Source organism: Eurytemora carolleeae, unplaced genomic scaffold (genome assembly GCF_000591075.1).
Source record: "Eurytemora carolleeae unplaced genomic scaffold, Eaff_2.0 scaffold151, whole genome shotgun sequence".
NCBI lineage: Eukaryota > Metazoa > Arthropoda > Copepoda > Calanoida > Temoridae > Eurytemora > Eurytemora carolleeae.
The window spans coordinates 143,172-167,642 of NW_019396353.1; the positions used below are offsets into that span (position 1 = coordinate 143,172).

A 24,471-nucleotide genomic window follows, 5' to 3' on the forward strand; every position below is an offset into this window, starting at 1 on the left:
AAAATTAGTATCCATCCCAGATTTTATTAAAGATTAGTATCCGTTCTAGATTATATTAAAGACAACTATCCGTCCTAGATTATGTTAAAGATTAGTATCCATCCTAGATTATATCAAAGATTAGTATCCGTCCTAGATTATAATATAGATTAGTATCCGTCCTAGATTATAATATAGATTAGTATTCGTCCTAGATTATACTAAAAATTAGTATCCATCCTAGATTTTATTAAAGATTAGTATCTGTCCCAGATTATATTAAAGATTAGTATCTGTCCCAGATTATATTAAAGATTAGTATCCGTTCTAGATTATATTAAAGATTAGTATCCTTCCTAGATTATATTAAAGATTAGTATCCGTCCTATAGATTATACAAAAAATTAGTATCCATCCCAGATTATATTAAAGTTTAGTATCCGTTCTAGATTATATTAAAGATTAGTATTCGTTCTAGATTATATCAAAGATTAGTATTCGTTCTAGATTATATTAAAGATTAGTATCCTTCCTAGATTATATTAAAGATTAGTATCCGTTCTAGATTATTTTAAAGATTAGTATCCTTCCTAGATTACATAAAAGATTAGTATCCTTCCTAGATTATATAAAAGATTAGTATCCGTTCTAGATTATAATATAGATAAGTATCCGCCCCTAAATATGAAACCAGAAAAGTATCATGTTCTATGAAATAAGCATGTTAAAAAAAAAATTAAAAAATTGTCAGGACGCGCTGTAAATTTCTTTCAATTTGTCGAATTATCCGTTTAACTGAATTCCATCTGAATATTTAGATCTTTAAATATTTTGATAAATTTCCATATTCAAAAACGACCTTTTCATCCACAAAATGTAAACACAAATTGACATTCAAAAACAAAATAAATTATATCATTTTTAGAATATTTTATCAATTAATGGAAAGCATTTGAATAAAATCAACACTAAAAGTAAAACAATTTCGTACAAATAAAAAGCTTTAGCTTTACCATAAACCAGGTTTTAGCTTTACCATAAGCTGTTTTTTTTCCATTCAATTTCTACCATAAACTGGTCTTAGTTCTACTGTAAACTGGTTTTAGTTCTACCGTAAGCTGGTTTTAGTTCTAACATAAACAGATTTTAGTTCTACCATAAACCATAAAACTGGTTATCGCTAACAATAACAGGTTTGTCTCTACCAAAGACTGGTTTTATTCCTATCATAAACTGGTTTTAGTTATACCATAAACTGGTTGTATTTTTATCATTAGCTGGTTTTATTCTTAACATGAACAAGTTTTATTCTTAACATGAGCAAGTTTTATTCTTAACATGAACAAGTTTTATTCCCACCATAAACAAGTTTTAGTTTTACCATAAACTGGTTTTAGCTATACCATAAACTGGTTTTATTTATACTGTAAACTGGGTTTAGTTCTACCATAAACTGGTTTAGTTCTACCATAAACTGGTTGTTGCTACCATGATAACTGATTTAGTTCAACCATAATTTGGTTTTATTCTTACCAAAAACTAGTTTTATTCCTACCATAAACCGGTTTTAGTTCTACATAATCTGTTTTTAGTTATACCATAAACTTGTTTTATTCCCACAAAAAAACTGGTTTTATTCCTACCTATAAACTGGTTTAGTTCTACCATAACTTGGTTTTATCCTTAGTTCAAGCTGTATTCAAATTAATCGAAATGCACTAATGTTTGAGTAAAATTATATTAGGTACTAGATTCCACAGTTAAATATAATTAAAACGGAGAATTCTTATAAAAGGAGTTTAAGGGAAAAAATAGAAAGTTACGTTAATATTCTTTTATATCCAATAAAGGGATATTTTGTTAGTTTACGGTAATTTTAATTGCATTCGTAAAGAATGAGGGGAATACCCGATCTACAGCAGTACCCGTAAAATTTTAATAGACAAACCACAATCGAAAATAATCAATTTTCAAAGAGGATATGATCAACGAGGTTATAGTATATAGAGTGATGATCTACGCTAATCCTTTACTAAATTGTACAGGATTACATTTTCACAGGAAGACGTAATATTACAGTCTTACTCTTTTACAGTGCAATTTTTCATCAATAATAAACGGTTCTGAGAAAACTGAGTAAAATTCAAGATATGAAACCCCCCCCCGTACACTTTTACTCCGAAAGCGTACTGCATGATTAGGCCATAATCTCTTAATATCCTTAAACTTTCCGAAGTATACACTTGGGCTATAATACACACAGACAGGTACATGGTGTCCCGCGAAACATGACAGTTGGTGAATAGTTTAAAATGCCTTCTTCCATAATATGTCAAGTTGTTTGTTACCAAAGAGAGTAATAATAAATATTTTATGGCATCCATATTATAGTCAAATTGATTTCTAAGTAAAATATATTTTATTAAAGTTTTTAAAAACTTAACAAACTGCAAAAAGTCTTAAATATCAAATACAGTATATGGAAGAAGACATTCAAAACTATTCATCAACTGTCCTGTTTCATGGGACACCCTGTAGCTAGCTGGATATGATGGATATCTCATGCATTCTTGATCAGGCAAAGCTTGTATGGGTACCATTGCGAATTGGACATGTCATTTTTTTAAATGGAGATTTCATACTTGTTTCATAAATAAAAATTCATCGATTTTTTCGTAAAATCTAACAATTTTTTTATTAAAGTAACTATTTAATTCAATTGATAAAATAATTTATTCATCTATCTGAAAATAACTTTTCTCACTCTGGAGTTTAAAATGTAATGAATTGTATAATAATAGGCACTTAGTCTGGTTTTCGCCCTTCTATGAGTAAAATAATAGCTTCTAATCATAATTGAGATAAATGAAAAGAGATATTTTACAGACTGAAACGTGTCGCATCTCTGGAGAAGTTTTCTAATTTTTCTCTTAATGTTGATATTTATCATCTACTCTTTTGAAAATTGATTATTTAAATTGTGATTTCTCTATTAATTTTATGGTAGAACTATAGTTGCACTATTGGATTCATATCTGTTAATATATGAAATATTGTCGGCAGAAACATTAATCAAACCTGGTGGGTCGTCTTCGTCAGGTAGTACGTCAGTAGCCTCAGCAGCCTAAATTTAATGATAATAATGATAATAATAATAATAATAGTAATAATAATAATAATAATAATACCACAATAAATATTTGTTTAAAATATATTGTAGAAAACCCTGACTATTCATAACATACAGTGAAACCCTTAATAACGAATACATCGGAAGAATTTATTAAATGTCGTCTTCATAATTTTCAATGAGTTTTATACAATATTACGTAAATTTCAGTATTTGCGAAAATAAATAAATAGCCATGAATATGCGGGAACAGTTTTAAAGAGTTCCATATAATCATTTAATTAAAAAACTAAATATCTGCAACATTCCATTATCAGAAAGTGAAGAATACGACATTTGATGAATTCATTCGATGTATTCGTTATTAAGGGTTTCACTGTATGTACGGTAGAATGTTAAGTATATTTATTCATTTATCTTATCATAAATCTATTTTTTATATTTATTTCATTCCTTCAGAATATCTATTGATAAAAATCAGTCTAACAAGCATCATATTCCAGGCTTTCTTTCCTCATTTATTCTCAATATACAGATTACAGGGTGTTCCATAATAATATACAGATTACAGGGTGTTCCATAACAATATACAGATTACAGGGTGTTCCATAATAATATACAGATTACAGGGTGTTCCATAATAGTATACAGATTACAGGGTGTTCCATAATAATATACAGATTACAGGGTGTTCCATAACAATATACAGATTACAGGGTGTTCCATAATAATATACAGATTACAGGGTGTTCCATAATAATATACAGATTACAGGGTGTTCCATAATAATATACAGATTACAGGGTGTTCCATAATAGTATACAGATTACAGGGTGTTCCATCATAATATGCAGATTACAGGGTGTTCCATCATAATATACAGATTACTGGGTGTTCAATCATAATATACAGATTACAGGGTGTTCCATAATAATATACAGATTACAGGGTGCTCTATAATAATATACAGATTACAGGGTGTTCCATCATAATTTACAGATTATTTTTATATTTATGAAGTTATGGAGAGACAAAAATTGTGTTTCCTCGAATTTGGATATTTTTTGACCGAATTCCCAAAAACGGGAATTAAACTTTGTTCAAAATCCCCTTTTTTAAAGTGTTATACAAACTTTAAAATCAGGAAGGAACAAAATGTGTTGATTTTGACAAAAATGTGTTGTATTAAGGGATACGAAAGCCTCATCTTCTATAGATAATATTTTTATTTCGCGTTTAAAAACATTATCTTAACAATCACCTGTAAAGTGAGAACCAGAGAAACTGTGGACTGGAAAAAATGACATTATATAACAATATGTTAGTGTATTTTATTTGCTATAATTGCTGTGTCTCATTGCATTTGACTGTTAGAAGTCATAATTTTAGTCTAAAAGTCGTCTTCCTATTCCATAGTTTTCTGGTTCTCACTGCATGTAATATAAGCATTTTTTACATGATTGGCCAGGGGGGGAAATGATGAAATTCCCCTTTAAATCAACAAAACAAGAGAAAAATAAACTGAAGAAATGTTGTAACGAGAAATGTTTTGCATTCTTAGAGTTCTTTAGGCTATTAGGTCTGTGTCGGAAACTTAAGAGAGCTTCGATGAACAAAACTCGGTTTTGGAATTCAGATTTAATGTTTCTTTAGATTATTAAAAGTTCTAAGATTCTAAGATTAGTGAATTGAAAAATTAGATGAAAACTTTGTTAATACCTTTGGGGATATGAGATTTATTAAATGGGTCTTTCATTTATTCAAAACTAACATGATTTCCAATTTTTATACTTAGAAAAGCAACTTTGTCAGTCTTATCCCTCAACCATACTTTCTGTAAAAAATTAATCGGGTTTTGATTATTAAGTAAGTTCTGTGGATTTAAAAGTTATTTTAACTATTTCTCTTATTTAACGTATCTAGTTATAAAGAGATCCTTATGATTACGTGTAAAAAGCAATCTTATGTTTTACCAATAGCTTGAACATCAATTTATTAAGTAAAATTGTCTGTTTACAGTGCACAATTGCCGTGTTTCATTTCAACGGACTATCAAAAATTGACTTAATCACAACAGTCGTCTTCTTATTCCACATTTTTATGGGTAGCACTGTATTTTGAATGGATAAACAGTTATTAAACAATCCCTTTATTAAAAACTTTTCCAAAAACGTTTCTCCGAATTTGTTTCTCACATCAATTTAAACCAAGTCTTAAGTTTGAAGCTTGAAAAGAGTTTACTACATTTTACTGAAATTTGAGATCTGAGATATTCATTATTCATGCCTCAGTATTATTCTTACATGTAAAGTAGATTAATATACTTTGAATAGATTTTTAGAGAACTAAAGGGAGTGTTTAAATTTTCAGAGATGGGGTCCAGGATAAATAATTATTCATCAAGAAAATTAGGGGCTTTAAGCGAAATTTTTAGTGGTTTTTTTCAAGATTTGCATCCCCGATTCACAACGGTACCCTTTCACACTTTAACTAAGCATCGAGGACAGAGAACTGTGTTTATCTCTTAATGTTTGTGTAAAAAGTCCTGAACATTTACAGAGCACCTTTATATGGGTGACGCAAAGAGGAAAAATTGCAAAAATAAAACAGCTGATCATGTTTCAAGATGTCACCACAATCTTCTCATTTTATTTTATTAACTCTGCTGCAGACTCTGTCAATATTTCTCTAGTGCAATACTCAACGTTTAATTAATTTGCTTTCTCGCGTTTAAAAGGACTGAAGATGTAATTTCAGGTGACTCTCCGTTGATAATAGCAAATCCGATTCACAACGGTACCCTTTAAAAGCCTTTTTGATTAAGAATTAATGAGATATCTATGTTTTTTTCTTTAAATTGAATATTTCTTTTTTTATTTCAGTGTTCTATGCATTAGTAACTTGAGGATTCATGCTGCAGAAAAAATTAAGGAAATTGTCAAAATTGAACACTCTTCAAGAGAAAATTACGCTAACTTTCCTATCATTAATCAGATCAAGGGTGACGTTGTGAATCAGGCATGCCTCTCCTTAATTATTAAGAAATACTAATAAACACCAACAATTTATACATTCTTGACATTTATTATTAAAGAATAAGTTCGCAGTTTAGGATTTTATTATTCTTCTCCCTTTCAATCAAATTCAGTAAACTCTCAAATTTTTAAACTTATAATGAAAACTATATAAAGTACTTTAAACTAAAAACAATTTCAAAAATTCTAAAATATAATCCCTATACCTATCATCAAAGGCCCCCTTTCCCAAAAAAATCGTGAAAATGGCAATTTTGGAGATACATTACACTATAGTTTCAGCAGAAGTAAATATTTCCTTTTACTGAAACCGCCGATTGAAGGATTCATAACTCTAATTGGATAATGAGATAGATAGAAAGATAGATGTTACCGCTATACTATTTCTATTGGTTCAGAATAGACAACAAACACATGACTGAACTCTGATTGGATCAGGCTCTAATGGACTCGGCAGACAGGAGTGATTAAGTGCATAGCTACCCCGTAGTTATTTACCTCGCAAGCTTCGTTCATCAGAAAACTTCTTCTTCTAGATCCTTGGTTTCTTGGGACACCCAAGCTAAACATAGAATAGAATAGAATAGAATAGAATAGAATAGAATAGAATAGAATAGAATAGAATAGAATAGAATAGAATAGAATAGAATAGAAAATAGAATAGAATAGAATATAAAATAGAATAGAATAGAATAGAATAGAAACAATATGTCTATTTTCCAATATGTCTATTTTCCAATATGTCTATTTTCCAATATGTCTATTTTTATTTTGATCAGGAAATATACTTAGCTCATGCTTTAAAAACTCGATATATATATATATATAAATGCGAACAGGATGAATTTTATGAAACAAGTTTAGTTTTTCGGAATAGAATAGCTGGTATAATATAAAGTACAGCATTAGCATATGCAAAGTGTCATTTTTCTTAGATTAATCGTTTCAACACGGAAAATCCTTCTCTTCGGTTCTTCCAACTAAGTGCATCGACGATTTTTAAAATTCTATAAAACAGAAACCTGTGCTTGTATAATAATAATAAAGAATACTTTTTTAACGAAAATAAGGTATTTACGCCGTGAATCCAACCACTTTTAATCCCCTCGTCAGTTGTCCCTTTAATCTATAATATTGTCTGATCCCAGTAAACTATATATATTGTATCAAGTGAAGGATGGATTACAGTAGTTTTCCTCCAGGGGTTTTCTACTCGATATAAATCTTTGATTTGTCCAATACTCTCGTAACTTGACTATTTCTCAGCAGGAGCACCGGGGGAATTCTTTTCAACAAAATAAATAAAGCTTTGAGAAAAAATTAGATTACATATTGCTCATTCAGTGTTTATTAGTCTAAACTTGGATTTTCTTTTTACAACACACACTATGTAATCAGGGAACTTTATATCCCCCACCACCACCCCCCCCCCTCCTGACTGATAATTTATGTCTTTTAGACACTTTTCTTTAGTTGTAATATCGTTTAACATATGATTGTGGAACATAGTTTATATTGTTAATTGGAAGGATTAGGTATACTACTTTTATTTCAGGTCGATTTTGAAAACTTAAACTTGAAAACTAATCTTTCCTAGTTCAACAAATCGTTCCTAGTTCAACTTATCATTCCTAGTACAATTAATCGTTCCTAGTTCAATTAATCGTTCCTAGTTAAACTGATTATGCATAATTCAACTAATTGTTCCTAGTTCAACTAATCGTTCGAGGTTCAACTAATCGTTCCTAGTTCGACTAATCGTTCCTAGTTCGACTAATCATTCCTAGTTCGACTACTTCTCGTTCTTCATTTATTCCGACCTCTCAAGATTACAGTAAATCAAGATCTGTGATAAATGTTTTTTTATTTCGTTTTATTAAACAAATTATTCGTTTTATAATTATTGAGTCAAATGTATAAATTCATTTCTTATCATAAAATAGAGTACATTGCCGCTGAAACGTTTTATTTTATCTTATTTATATGTTGCCGTAAATCATCTCCAGCTCTTTATAATGTCCCATTATACGCTTCAGTAGAAAAGGGAGAATTTAGTGTATTTTAAGTATTTTTCTATTAAATAATTAATGTTTAACAAGACTCGATGTATAAGAAGATTTAAATGTTTTCTGTGGCTATTTCAATAGATTCAAATGATGAAAAGCAAACAACGTAATTCTTGTCATTTATAGATTTTTTTGTCATCACATTATAGAAAAATAAATCAAATCTTCTAAATGCATCATTCGTGTTTCTGAAAATAAAATCCGTCACAACAAGATATTTATTATTTTGCACTAGCAGAGAAAAGCTTGAAAATGGAACCAGAAAGAACTTTTGATTCTTTGCCACAAACTCTGATTTTCTAATCTTTATTTCTTTGAAACCCAATCTTATAAACCTTTGATAATTCAAACCTATATTATTTGATCTAACAGAACAAATAGTTTGAAATATCAAAGGTCTACGACATTGGAATCTAAAAATATAGGGATTAGAAAATCAGTGGTTGTTGCAAAGACTCAATTCCTTTTGATAAAAAATACGACAATTTAAAGCAAAAACTTCAAAATAGGATTTTCGTGATGAAGGAAAAGACACAAAATACCCGGAAAATAGTAAAATAAACATATTGTAAGCCAAACTCATACAGTGATAACCAGAAAACTATAAAATTGGAAAGACGACTTTACAGCATTACTTAAGTGTTTTGGATGTTGTTACAAAGGAAATGGTTTTACTAGACACTTATTAAATCACTGATTTAGTAAAAATAGGTCTGTTTAAACTTCACAATTTCTGTGTCCCATGCTCATTGGACTATTTGAAATTCATAAATGGAGTTTAAAAGTCGTCTTCCTATTTCAGAGTTTTCAGGTTATCACTGTATAGATGTCGCGTGTTTAAGATTTTATATTTCGGTAAAAATTTACCAAAAATGATAAACCATGAAGATCAATTTCAACAGTTTCGTGCAAGCATAATTTTTTCAATCAAAAGTTTAGTTTTAAGAAGAGAGAAACCTTTTATCAACATTTTTGAACGGTAACATTAATAATAAAAGATAATTTTAAAAAATTCCAAATTAATTTTCAAGTTTTTTATTTTATTTTGAAACACTCAAATTTGACTCTAACATGCATAAAATTTCATGGAAGCGAAGTGTAAAGTGTAAAAGGAAAAAATTCACTTTGATCTGCAGCGAAGTGTGAACTGCGCTAGGATTAAAATTAGTTTTACTAAGAAAAATATGAAAATAAAAATTCCCTCTACGTACTTATGAGTAATGAAACGAGAAAATACAAAATAGAAAATTTAGAAAAATTTTATTCTTAAAATATTTAAAATTTCATACTAAAGATAAAACTAATAAATCTTTCTAAAAGGGAGTGTCGCGAAAAATGAAAGGGGGTATAGGCTAAATGCGATAAAAAAGCGCTTTTGATCGCCACTAATCTTACTTCTATCTGTTGCGTCTATAAGGAGAAAATTGATAAAGACGTCTCATACCGAAGAGCGTAGCGCCCATACAAATTGAGGAAGTTGGAACATACGACTTAGACCGTAACAAAATCAAATTAATATCAAACAAATCATTCAGATATTACAACCTATAGTCATCGATTATCTTTCGCCACATTTGTATATATTTAATATTTCATACTAGTTTTGATTTTGTTTTTTAAAATAATATTTAGCTTACAACTTGTTTTCGAACATTCCTGGAAAATATGAAAATGGCGTCTTCATTACCAAAAATCCTCGAAACAGGAATAAACGTTTTTATAAGTAACTCTCAGATCATAACAATTAAAACATATTATGAAAAATCAACTATATATAAATGTGGCGAAAGATAATCGATGACTATAGGTTGTAATATTTGAATGATTTGTTTGAAATTGAATTGATTTTTTTACGGTCTAAGTCGTATATTGCAATTTTCTCAATTTGCATGGACGCCATGTTATTCGGTATGAGACGTCTTTAACAATTTTCTCCTAATAGACGCAACAGATAGAAGTAAGATTAGTGGCGATCAAAAGTGCTTTTTTATCGCATTAAGCCTATACCCCCTTTCATTTTTCGCAAACACTCCCTTTAAGAAAGAAAGAAGGTGAAGTTTCTGAACGAAAGGTGAAATAAACTGAGCTCTTCATTCTAATTTTTAAACCTTAAATCTTGATTTTGTAGATCGACAGAACTATGAATTCTGCTAGATCAAGTAATTAAGGTTTACACCATCAGGTTGCAAAAATTAAAGGTAGGAAAAATTCTAGGTCTCTGTAAGTATTCAGTTTCTTGTGGATGCAATTTCAAGTGACCTTCCCTTTAAAGAGTGGTGTGTCCGATTTACAACAACATTTTGCCTGATCAAGGATGACAAAGTTTTCCTAATTTAATCTGGAAAAACTTAATTGTTGATAACTTAATTTGATCAGACATAATGAGAATAAAGTTAACAGGGTACCATTGTGAATCAGACAAGCAACTCTGCAGTTTCTTTAAGATCATTGGTGGAAAGGTTGGCATTTCAAACTATGCAGAATAAGCTTCAAGGCCTTAATTAAGAAAGAAGAAATATGAAAGTGCTTAAACGAGGAACTGAAATCTAATTTTAAAACTTTTCCTGAAAATAACATTAAAAAATTTAGAAATGTTGCTCCAAACGTTGGGAAAATGTTGGACTATTTCCGCCATCAATCTTTAGATAGGATCAGGGTAGAACAGGTTCAAGGTACGGATATAGGTTGAATCAGAGAGGTATAGAATCGGAGATTGGTTAGTTCGGAGATTCGTCGGAATTTAAACAATTGGTTCGGAGCTTGGTTGGATCGGATACTAGTTGGACCAGAGATTGATTGGGTCAGAGATTGGCTGGACCAGAGATTGGTTGGGTCAGAGATTGGTTGGATCATAGATTGGTTGTGTCAGGGATTGGTTGGGTCAGAGATCAGAGATCGAAAGGTTCGGAGATTGGTTGGATCGGATATTTGATGGATCGGAGATTGGTTGGACCGGAGGTTAGTAAGATTGCAGATTGGTTGCGTCGGAGATTGGTTGGAACCGAGTTAACTTGGATTAGGTCATATATTGGAGAGATTGGATGAGTTAAAGATTGATAGTGGTTTGGTTAAAGATTGATAGGATAAGAGATTGGTTGGGTTGAATATTAAAAAGATCAGAGGTTGGTTGGATATTGATAGGATCGGAGATTGGTTCGGTTAAAGATTGATAAGATCATAGATTGGTTGTGTATTGATAAGATCGGAGATCGGTTCGGTTGGGTTTTGATAGGATAACAGATTGGTTGGGTTGAAGAATTACAGGATTGGAGATAGGTTCGATTGGACATTTATATAATTGGAGATTGTTGAGTAAAAGATTGATAGGATCAGAGATTGGTTGAGTTAAAGATTGATAGGATCAGAGATTGGTTGGGTTGAAGATTGATAGGATCAGAGATTGGTTGAGTTGAAGATTGATAGGATCAGAGATTGGTTGGGTTGAAGATTGATAGGATCAGAGATTGGTCCAGTTAAAGATTGATAGGATCAGAGATTGGTCCAGTTGAAGATTGATAGGATCAGAGATGGGTTGAGTTGGGTATTGATATATGGTTGGTTGAGAGATGATTCTATCCTTTCCTAATCCTGGAGATCACGTCCAATCCAAAAATAAGAGAAGAAATAGAAAATGGAAAATATCAGATTTATTTATTTACATTTCTTTGTTGATCGGAAATAATATATTTTACGTACCTAACCATAGACATCTAACCACAAACATTTTATCGCGTGAAAAGTGTCGATTGGAAATTATGTGGAACGAATGGTCCTTCAAAGTTGAGACGTTAAAAGTTCTCGTGGTATATAATAAACAAAAAAAGTGAAGATTTAATTTCTCTTTTGATGGTTGGGTAAACATAGCTTTAAGTGTTCCTGGTAAAATTCCTTGGTTGTTTCCGAATTGGGAATATGGAATAATAGCTGAAGTGCCCGGCGTTGGCCGTTCAATTTAAAAAAAATCTATTTTTTTTAAATAGTTATATATTTTTTTAAATCAGTTTTTTGCCGATGTTAGCCCCATGCACACATGGGTTCCGGCTCTAAAAAAATCCGCCAATTAGGTCCATTCCATTGGCCAGCTATAGCTAATAAAATATATATATATGAGGTGAAGAGCTTTATTATATAGATATGTCGAAGTAAATACTCTAAGTGCAGGGATTAGTAGGGAAGTAGAGTACACGGTTACAGGAAAATATTTATTGATCAAAGGAAGATAATAGAATATTTGAGAAAAATAGTGAAAAAACGTTAACCATGTTAAAAAATTGCAACGATTACAATTTAGCGATCGTAAACGGCATGTTTAGGAATAATGCCCCTCGTTCACCATTTTTTATATACAATTTAGGAAGTACTCTAACTGGTCCTGTGGCCAGTTGGGGGGGGGGAGGTATCTGTCCATTAACCATCCATGCAAGTTTATAAAATATCCATGACCTGATAATTTTGTTGTTAATGACGACCTTAAAAATTTTTGATTAAATGATATGAAGGTTAACTTTTGTCTTCTGCTTAAATATTTATATTACTAGCTTAAGTGTCCGGCGTTCACCGTAGAAAAAAAATTTGAGTTTTGAAAAAAATTCGTTTTTTGAAAAAATAATCTTTGAAATTTTTAAATATATATAATACTATATATGAGCAAAGAGCTTTATTAGATAGATGAAATAATTTAACAAAGAAAAAAACCAATTTTACCGTGGCATGAAAGAATGTTAGGAAAAAACAGTTTACACCTAAATCTCATCTTTATTAATAACATTTTCTCCAACCATTTATATTAAAGAGACAGTAGACGTAATTTCAAGTGAACCTTAATTTATAGAATGGCTTGATCGATTCACAACAGTACCCTCTCAAACCTTGTCTTATCTAAAACTAACTTATCATTTTGAATTGTCATTTCTGTATAAATGTGACAACTACTAAATCATACTGCAGAATTAAGCTGAATTATGTGTACAGTTCCTTAAACCAGAATATTTTCAGCAAACTATCTGTTATTGATATACCTGAGAAGGGATGGATTAATCTTCATAATATCCAACATTTTCCTTGGATTACACGGAGTAGAATGTCCAGAGCTAGACAAGGAGTGGGTGGAGTCCCTCCTCCCTCCTCCCCATCCTCCAGGGAGAGAGGAGTCCCTTCCACCAGGATACATCTAGTCCCCTGAAATATAAGAATAAAGAGCCCCTGAAATATAAGAATAAAGAGCCCCTGAAATATTAGAATAAAGAGCCCCTGAAATATAAGAATAAAAAGCCCCTGAAATATTAGAATAAAGAGCCCCTGAAATATTAGACGTGGAAATGTCAGAAAGTATTTAATGTAAATAAACGGTGAACAGGTGCAGGTGGAGAAGAGAGAATATTAAACTTTCAAACATTAAATGTTTTTATTTCAATATTTCAAATATTTCATTTTATTTTAATAAAAATCTTCTTCTTACAGATTTCTGATTAATTTTCATTACATTCTTTTACTTCCATCCCTGTATCACTATGGCCTTGTATCCCAGTTTACCTTTCTCCCTGTATCCCTGTGCCCCTGTTTCCCTATATTCGTTTACTTGTGTATCCCTGTATTCCTGTATCATTGTATCCCTATATCCCTCTATCCCTGTTTCCCTGTATTCATTTACTTGTGTATCCCTGTATCCCTGTATCCCTGTATCCCTGTATTCCTGTATTCCTGTATCCCTGTATTCCTGTATTCCTGTATCCCTGTATCCCTGTATCCCTGTATCCCTGTATCCCTGTATCCCTGTATCCCTGTATCCCAGTATTCCTGTATCCCTGCATGAAGGTTTACTTCTGTGGCTTCCTTGTAAGTAAAAGTATAATAAAACTGCATAATTTATCTTGTAAGAATTTGATGAGTTTAAACCACTAAATCATCCCTGGTTCCTTTAAATAAAACTTGTGCAATGAAAAGACAAAAATAAACACAGGTTGCCCCCCCTTGCTAGCACCCCCCCACCCCCTCCTTCCTAAGAAAGAAAAGACAAAAAAACATAAGATGTCAGATTAAGAGTGCCAATCTTAAATTCGTTTTTAAGGTCGCGTTATTCGTTTGTAAACCTAATGATTTATTGAACTGTTATGTTATAAACTACAGGGATAGACTTCATTTATTAAGACTTATTTCCTACAATCAAGGTTCCCCCATTATTACTGGATATTATTTCTTTTCAATATCATTTTAGATCGTCAATAAAGTATTTATAATTCCTTTAGTCTGGGGGTCAATGTATCCTATACTATACGTACAATACATAGATATATCTTTCTTAAAAAATTGTGAAAATTTGGTGACATCTTAGCACAATATGAACAACATTCAAACGCAATTTAAACTTAAACTTAACCCCCCCCCCCTCACCCACCTTGTCCAAAAATAACTCAAGTTATTGAAAACTATAAAATAGAATTAAAAAAAGGTATTTTAAATTCTAAAAATTTTCTTTTAGAAAAATAAATATATAATCTAAACACTTATTTGTTATATCTTTTAAACTTTTTGTTCGACTTAAATTCTATGGAAAGAAAGGAAATGAGTCCTAAACTCTACTTTTCTAGATTTCTAATCTCTATATTTTTGCGAGCCAATTTTTTTTTGCGACCTTTTATATTTCAAACTATGAATTCTGTTGGACTAAATAATCTAAGTTTGAAATATCCAAGGTTTACATAATCAGATTGTAAAGATATAGAGATATAGAGATTGGGCAGTTTGAGTTTGTGACAAAATCTCAACTCCTTTATTTGAATCATTTTGCCAAATTGAACAGCTAGGAATAAAATGTCATCTCAAAAAGAATTTTTTTCTCACAATCATCCAAAAATAGTTAAGTAAAAGAGAAGATTAAATAAGAAAATATTGTACCAATTTTCGTCGCATTTTTTATTTAATTTTTTAATTGATAAAAATCGATATTTATATTTAAATATTTAGATTGTTCCGACGGAAAAAGACGGTTTTTTGATAATCCCAGAGCTGATACCTTTCAAGATACAACAATTTAGAATTTATACAAGAAAGATTTTAAAATGGAAATCTCCAATAGCTATATATTTTCGATATATAAGGAGTCCATAGAAGCCATTTCTTCTATCTCAGTACTTTGTGATCAAGGATCGATAAAAAAGGTTTCATTTGATCGATTTCTACAATTCAAGACACCTTCGGTTTTTTAAATGTCAATTTTCCTTTTCTATAGTATATTTCAGAACAGAAGGTTTTCAAAAAAACGGGTTTTGCCATATATTATATACCTTTTTGCCTTAAGTTTTTTTTACCACCTTGTTTTGTACAAACGCTAAATAAACAGGTTAAGAACTTTGAGAAATCTGCGAATAAATTTATAAAAAATAAGAAATTCAATAAAATAATGATAAGGAAATAATTGATTCATTGATTTCTTCATAAAATTCTATCGAGAAATATGTTCCTACACAACTAACTAGTTTGTTGTAGAATTTTTGTAGCATTTTTCATCCTCGTTATTGAATAATTTAAAAAAACGATTCTCATTATCATCCCTCCAAAATGGACAATCCAAGAAGATTTTAAAGATTGAATTTGCGCTCTAAAAATGTCTCTAAAATACTGCACTCTTAGCTCAGTTACCATGTCTAGCCGGTCTCTCCCTTTAGAAAAAATCCGATCCTGCTAAATATTTATCTTTTAAAAAATATAAAGGCAAGAATACCACAACCTCAGAAACCAAATATTCAAATTTGAAGACAACTTCAAAAAAGTGTTCGCTAAACAGTTAGGGCTGCAAGCTTTTTCAAACAACTTTAAACATTTTTTCCACATATTTTCTTCTCCAAAGCAGAGGTTTTCATCTTTCTTTCATTCTTCCTTATTCTTCCTTCCTTCCTCACCCATTCTTCCGTTAAAATCTTTTATTTTCCCTTCTTTCCTCTTTATCACTTTGTACTTTTCTCTTTTATTCTTTCTTCTTTCCTTCTTTTTTTCATTCTTTCTCCTTCCTCCTTCCTTTATTCTTTTTTCATTGTTCCTTTTTCCTACTTCTTTCCACAATAATTCTTCCCTCCTTCCTCTTCCTTAATTCTTTCTTCTTTCTACCTTCTTTGTTCTATTTTTGTTTTCATTCTTTCTTTTATTTTCCTTTTTCCTCTTTCATTAATCTTTCTTTATTTCTTTGTTGTTTTCTTTATTATTTTTTCCCCTTTCCTCCTTCTTTTTTTCCTTTTTCATTCCTTCTTTTTTCCTCTTCCATTCTCCCTTCTTTTCTCTTTCATCCTTCCTTCTTTCCTCTTTCTTCCTTTTTTCATTTTTCTTCCTACTTTAGTCTTTCTTTCTTCTTTTCTCTTCCATTCTTTCTTTCTCCTTTTCTCTTTTTCTTTTTCTTCCTCATTTCTCATTTTTCTTCCTTCTTTACTCTTTCTTTATTATATCCTCTTTAACTATTCATTCTTCATTCTTTATCCATTCTTTAATTTTTCCCCTTAATCCCTTCTTTCCTCTTTCTTTCTTTTAATCAATCCTTTATCTCCGTTAAAAAGACGATCACTTATGCGGATGCACTAATATTGAAGCACTTAGAAGGACGCGCTAATAATTAGGACGTTCACAGAGGACACACTGATGCTGATGACGTGAGGGAGGGAACCCCCAGACGCAATGAGCCTCCGCTATGCAGACACGAGCCTCCCAGATTTGCTAGGCAGACCGAGCCTCCACTGTGCAAACCAAGCCTGCGCTATGCAGACTGTGACTTCGCAATGTAGTAAACGAGCCTCCTCCATGCAGCACAGCTTTTTTAAATATTGCTTTTTCTGTGTAATGAAAAATGTTAACAATTTCTTTGACGTAGCGGCATAAGAAGTTTACTAAAGATCTATTGATTGCCATGATTAGAAACATATATGGACACATAAAGTGGTTTATAAGATTTATACTAAAACTTTAAACATTTCCTTCACGGGAAGGAAGATATTTGGAAAAATATTTCTGGGGTAAATTTAGTTTGTTTTGTTGTAATCTTTGATTTAAACCATACCTTTTTTGAAAAATGTTAAGATTTAAAAAAATGATACGAATTTTCTAGATTTAGTTTGAACTGCATAAAAAACGTATCGCTTAAATCAATGATTATAAAAGATGAATTGAAATTCAATTTGAAAAAAAAATCTTTTATTTAAACTTAAAACACAAGTTTAAAAAAAACCCTCCTGTATTACACAGGCACATTTTGATATATTGCTCATGCTCATTTCTGCATAGCGGAGGCTCGATCTGTCTAGCAAATCTGGGAGGCTCATGTCTGCATAGCGGAGGCTCATGGCGTACTAGGGTTCACTCCCTCATGACGTTCATTGAGGACTATTAATAATGAGGACATTCACTGAGGACAATTAATAATGAGGACGTTCATAAAGGACAATCTGATGCTGAGGACGTTCATTGAGAACACGCTGATGCTGCTGACGTTCACAGAGGACACACTGATGTTAAGAACGTTCATTGAGAACACACTGATACTGAGGACATTCATTGAGGACACATTTATAATGAGGACGTTCATTAAGAACAAGTCCTTTTGAGAGCTTTTAAGAGTATACAATTCAAGAAACAATATTGAGATGAAGATACTACTATGCTGTATTAAGAAGGAGCTATAAAGCTATATCACTGTAAGTCCCGACCCCAAAGGCGTACTCAGGGTTTTGTCCAAAGGTGGCTTAATTTTTTGTTTCTTTCTGGGGGGGGNAAATGTATAGAATATGTGTATTTACAAGATAGAAAATGTATAGAATATGTGTATTTACAAGATAGAAAATGTATAGAATATGTGTATTTACAAGATAGAAAATGTATAGAATATGTGTATTTACAAGATAGAAAATGTATAGAATATGTGTATTTACAAGATAGAAAATGTATAGAATATGTGTATTTACAAGATAGAAAATGTATAGAATATGTGTATTTACAAGATAGAAAATGAAAAAAAGATAAATGTAGAGAAGTAAGTTTTCCTAATTTTCCAATAAAAAGAGATATCTGTTTATTTTTTCTCTTCATGCACTTCTAAACCTCGGAGCACAATTCTGCGTTATTCATTCTATTCCAGACCAGATATTGGTTTTCATCAAAAAAGAAAAAGAACAATGCCTCAAACTAAATTTTTCTAATTCTCAAATATCTTTGCAACCTAATGGTCTAAACCTTTGGTATTTCAAACTTACATTTTTTGATCCAAAATTATAGAATTCATAGTTTAAAATAAAGATATTGGGATTAGAAAATCAGAGTTTGTGGCGAAGACTCAATTCCGTTCATGAAAATCCCCTTTCCGAGAATTACCTCGCTTTTAAAATATTCCACTGGAAATAATCAAAATAAGTTTAACTTGATATAATTTACATAAAAAAGCCATCGCAAATCTATGAAATATATCCTTTTTGTAAAGAAAACTTAAAATTTTTAAATTTTGCACAAGTTAAAAGTTGAATATTAAAATTTAAAACAATTTTATACAATTGTAAAGTAAATGTCACTAAAGATAATAAAATTGTTTCAGAACATCAGTTTGTTTTAAACATACTTTTGTTTGATTCATACAAAACGTTTTTCTTTTTCATTAAAGGGACTGTAAACGTAATCATAAGTTATCCTCCATGCAAAGAGATAAATGTCTGATTTACAACGGTACCTTTAAAACCATTGACTGATCATCGAGGGCAGAGAACTCCGTGAGTTTATCTCTAAAATGGTGTTCAAATTGTCGGAAAACTGAAATGTAGGCTAGCGTACTGTGTGAACTCAACGTAGCCATGAAGATTCAGATGTTCTCAAAATCCCAAATACTTAAAAACTTTAAATCGTGACTATTACATTTTTTTGTTATTATAAATCAAACTAATTGGCTAAAAAGGATTTAGACCGAAACTGCATTTTACCAGAAATTTTGTTTAATAATCAACGGAAAACTATTCATCAAATTCACAAAAAGAAGTGAAAACATTTACATCAAACTCTAATTTTCTAACTTGTTACAACCTGATATTGTAGACATTTGTAACTTTATAAATTCTGCCATAATCCAAGTTTACACCATCAAGTTTGAAAAGTATAAACAAAAAAAAAGAAAATTAGAGATTGATACAAGTATCTTGCTGCACTTCCTTTACAAGAGCATTAAGATTGCCTGAGTATTGTGTTCCTAATTTCAAAAATCTAAAATTACCATTATACGTATATTGTTGTTATCACAAATTCGAAATATAAGGAAGACGATTTTTCCGACTCAAATGCCATAGCCTTTTCTCAAGATGTGTGTATACACACGATCCATTTCCGCCATGAAGCACACACATGTAACCCTCGCTCCTTCTTTCCCGGCCTCACCCTCTACACACCCCAGGTCAGTCAGGTTAGGAGAGTTGAGCTAGTAACAGCTCCGACACAGGGAGCCTCTTGACGCAGATACTCAACTAGCAACAGACAGGCTTACCCGAGGGTTCCCAGTTTATCATGCACTCCACTTCCAGAGACAACATAATCGCTCAAATCCAGCATGATAAAGCCGCGATCTCTGCCTACTAGGTTGGATAAGCCCTGTTGTTCCAGTTCCTGTTGATCTGCTCCACCAACATGAAGCTCTACATCACTCCCATGAAGTACCCAAAAATATTCATCATTAATTCCTTTGTTAATTTCTAAATCAACCAATATTTTAACTCCGCCTTAAATGCAAATATTTCAAAACTTTCGTTTTTTTTAAATAAATGTTAGAAATATCCATTTTTAGATCTCTTTATTTTACTATAGTGACTTTTAAAGTCAACAATTGTGTATATATATTGCTTATTTGGGTCCAGTTTTTTGTGGCAACTCACATGACCCTGAAGATGTGCCAATATAAACTGAAAAGACTGCGAAATTTTTCTTCGGAGAAATTAAAATTAAACCTTAATTAAATTAAACCTTGTTAAACCTTAATTAAAGTAAACCTTGTTCAATTAAATTAAGAGAGTAAATGTTTTCTGAAAAAAATAATAAATAAAGTAAATATAAAATAATTAAATAAAAAAGTTTAGTCATGCAACATTCACTTCTTTAGGTAATTGCTCTTTAATTATTATTAGTATACTTAACACTTAGGCCTTGTAACATAATTACATGCAATTCAAACATACATTTAAAACATTAAACTCCTGAATTAAAACAATTTACTCGGCTGGTTTTGTTACGTACATGCAACAGAAGAGAAACTATCGGATTGTTATAAATATGTTTGCGGATTTCCTAATATCTAGAGAAATAGCGATACAAATAAAATCATCTGGACTTTTTTTCTAAACAACGTTGACTGCTTAACTATAATAAATTTACACACGGGCAGCAGTAGTACATTTGAATTTCCGAGCCGGGTCAACCTTTCCGTTCCCAGTTTGTACTGTACCTTGCTCTATGGACAGGACTAGCCGTTGCAACAAGGTTGACGCGGTCTGACTTTATGCTTAGGTTGAATTTACTTTTACTAAAGGGGCAGAGGTGCGTGTACAGGCCAACTTAAGTTTGCCATATGTACATAGACCTACATCTATATATATACTTTGCTCGTCAACCGTCTGTCCGTTTGTATCCAATAAACGTCAAAAAGTCTGAACCGAAAGGGTCCACATTTTTTTGGAGGTCTCGCATGACCCCAAGGAATGTTTATGGATGCTGCTAAAAATAACAGAAATAAAAAAATTTCATAAAATTTTGATTTTTCAAATCCGTGAGAAAAAAATCAATAAATCCACGAAATTTGTTTGTTATTGTTATTGATAATAGAAGAAGGAAAAATGCCGCAGATAGAGCAACAACAATTAAAAGTTGAAATCGAAGCCTAGTAAATTCATGCCTTGCTACTTAATATATTAGAATTGCATTGCAAGTATGTATGGGATTTGTGTAAAATTAAAAAGCTAAAAAATTTCATTTTAATATAAAGAGTTACATCATACAAACCTGTATTAACTGCTTTTGCTCTTGATGTTTTTTATTCTTTTAGTTTTCTCCTTGAAGGTTGTATACAGCAGGCTATAATACCATACTTAGATACGTCAAATACTGGATACTATATTTTTTATTCTGCTGGTGCTAGATACTGGATACTGTTTAACTGGAAACTAGATACTGGATACTAAAAATTCAAACAGATGTTAAAAAACACAATAGAATTTTCTATGCACTTTTAAAAACGTTAATACGCATTTTTCACTTTTTCACTTTGTATCTTGTACATAGAGCACAGAAGCACAAATTTCAACTGTACAATTTAGGTTGTACAATGTGTAGTACAACAAGATTTAGCAGTACAAAGTCATCTGCAGTACAATAGGCAGAATTCGTTTTGTTTAGAACATCTGAAAATAAAAATGTAGAAACATTAATATGTAAATGATATGTATTATATATTTATAACAAAAAGTATAAGGTTTATGAATGGAACTCTAACACTACATTTCTGCATCAAAAATATGAAATTGTTTGAAATATCAAAATATTCCACCATCAGTTTGCAAAGATACATTTTAAGATAAGATATTTAGAATTGTAGGCGAGTAATGATTTCTTCTACGTTCACAAGAAAATACCCAAAATTAAGATTAAAACAGTCCTTATGGTATTCAAGTTTCAATTATCCTATTTAATGGTTAAATTAAAGATGAATTTTATTATTATATATTTTATATTTATTATATACATTTATTGGAATCCAGCTTTCCCTGTTAAATAATATTCCTGTGGTTCTACCAAGTTTCCAAATCAAAATTTGAGGCAAATCGGGCGAGGGATTCATGAGTAACGATCGGACATTGACATAAGACAAACAGAGATTACCACTTTTTATATATATATATAGATATACTCGTGGATATTTATTAAGTGATGAAAACTGAAGATTGAAAAATTGTCTATGATTAGAGCTGAGAGAACTAAATAGAAGATGTAGACTTTAGAATAAACGGTTTTATCGGGAAACTATACTGCAAGCTTTGCAAAAATAATTTTCATGTAAGAATTAGATCGTTTGATTTAAAAAAGAAACAACATGGTTTGAAAGAAAATTTAAATTAATCAAAAAACAGTCCAAAATTTCTCGAAAGCAGTATGAAGCTATAAAGCATGTGTAAATGAAGAAAAATGCGGGAAAACGTTAAGCTTTGAATTCAGTTGAAGAGATAAATACAATTAAAGCCTAGGGTAAGAACTAGGCTTGAACTATTTTGGTGCAATGTTGAATATAAAGCTCAGAAAAGTTTTATAAAAGGTTTAAATTATTCTTATTTCAACTTAAAAGCATGAGTGAATTTTTTTGGCTCCTTTGAAACGATTGAGCCCAATCAATTGTACAATCTTTTTTGTTTCTATATATATCGTACAAGCAAATTGTATTAATTTTTGATTCAATAAAAATAAATTGATAAAAGGTGACATCGATAAATTTTGTGTTACGACTAAAACCTAATTTCGGAAACTTTTCATTTTTATCATTACTAGCCTTAGAGGGCGCTTCGCGCCCATCTTCTAAATTAATTGGGAACATGTTGTGTACATCGTAAAACAAAACAAAAATAATTCGCGGATTTTCACAAAAAATTTCGTGGATTTTCAAAATTTTAAAATATTTAATGAAGATCGAATTTTGATGGAGACAAATATTTAAAATTTCAATCATTCATAAACCTTCCCTGGAGTCCCTAGATGTCCCACAAAAAAATTGGGCCCGATCGGTTCAGTCGTTTTGACGTTTATTGGATACAAACAGACAGACAGACAAACAGACAGACAAGCCAAATTTATATATAGATTATCTATAGCTCCTCATTTGCAAATTTTTATTTTATTTTTATTAAAATACTTCTTGATTTCTCAAATCCGCAATAGAACTAGTAAAAATCCGCAACATTTTTCAGTTGCTTAAAAATGTTGATCATGAAACACGATGTTCAGCAAATAATTCAATAAATTCAAGATTTCTAAGAAATATTTTCTGGAGATTGAAAAAAAAGGATTTCAGTTTATTTTCAAATGATTTTTTCAAAATTTGTAAACTCAAATAACTGAAACTAAATTATTTTCGTTTTTAAAAAAGATTGGTCCAGGAGGATAATTAGAATTTGCCATGAATCAAGTCAACTTTGAACTGGTCTAATCATTAATGCTTCAAGTTCATTTCAATATAAATATTCAAATCTCAGCATTAAATCAGCGGAGTTATTTCATATTTTTTAACAAAATTTCAAATCCCCCCCCCTCCCTCCCCAATCCATGACTCTTGTGTACACTGGCCATGTGCCAACGACAAAAACACGTTCAAATATTCCTTATTAATAACATCTAAAAGAACGAACCAGAGCATAATTTCATTTTCCTCAATAAGTTCTTTATGTAACTTCACGAATATCTTAATGGCATTAAAACGATTCTTAAAATGAAATAAAACAGATTTTTAAAAAATAAAACAAGATCTTTGAAAACTGAAAAAAGGGAAAAATTGTCTTAAATCTATTTAGATAATTAAATAATTAAATTTAGCATGACGAAATGAGAGAGAGCCTTGCCAGATTCACAATGGTACCCTGGATACCTTAATCTACTAATGTCTCGTGTTTGATTTTTACAATTTCTCCGTTGCGCATGTCACTTTTGCAGAGAAACATCAAATGAAAATGAACAGTTTTCAACAAACACAAAGATATCCATGTTCTACTTGATCAGACAAACCTAAGGGCATCGTTGTTAATCGGGCATGTAGGAGGGGTACTTAAACATTATGTTTATATATTTAAAATTATTTTATAATCAGTCTTCAAGTTTATAGTAGTGTAGCTAGTATAGCATACGTATTTCTCTTTTTTCACAACGGTAATAATCTTTATCAATTGTTACTTTTTGATATTTTATTGTAAAAATGGAGTATAATTGTATTAATATGTTATTTTTAAAGAATCTAGACTTGTACGTAATGAAATATAAATGAAACTATTTGTTTATTTTTGAACTGATAAATCATGTTATGTTGATCCAATGTTGATTTCGTAGATGTACCTGATGATTCGATACATATGTACATTTTAAAATTTTTATTTGTGTATTCTTTTTATTTTTTCCTTTCTCTCAGCTGTTCAAGGCACTACTACAGCCTACAGATAGTTTGAATACTCAAATATATATAAAGATAGATAGATATAGGTATAGGTGAGACGAGTGGGGGGGGGGG

General features: G+C 30.9%; 1 protein-coding gene across 3 annotated transcripts in view; it reads right to left on the reverse strand.

Moving 5' to 3' along the window:
- The window catches only part of LOC111701559 (cAMP-specific 3',5'-cyclic phosphodiesterase 4C), a 107,058-nt gene that overhangs the window by 67,992 nt on the left and 14,595 nt on the right, over positions 1-24,471 (reverse strand). For 2 of the 3 annotated variants that reach the window (XM_023472892.1, XM_023472893.1), the window contains exons 2-5: positions 21,213-21,610; positions 13,229-13,388; positions 6,643-6,706; positions 3,058-3,103 (exon numbers count right to left, since the gene is read on the reverse strand). In XM_023472892.1, coding sequence (XP_023328660.1) covers positions 3,058-3,103; positions 6,643-6,706; positions 13,229-13,380 — 262 coding nt within the window. In that variant the 5' untranslated portion in view covers positions 13,381-13,388; positions 21,213-21,610. Of the gene's footprint in view, positions 1-1,622; positions 1,663-3,057; positions 3,104-6,642; positions 6,707-13,228; positions 13,389-21,212; positions 21,611-24,471 lie in introns of those variants that run through there. The other variant, XM_023472895.1, reaches the window with a different exon arrangement.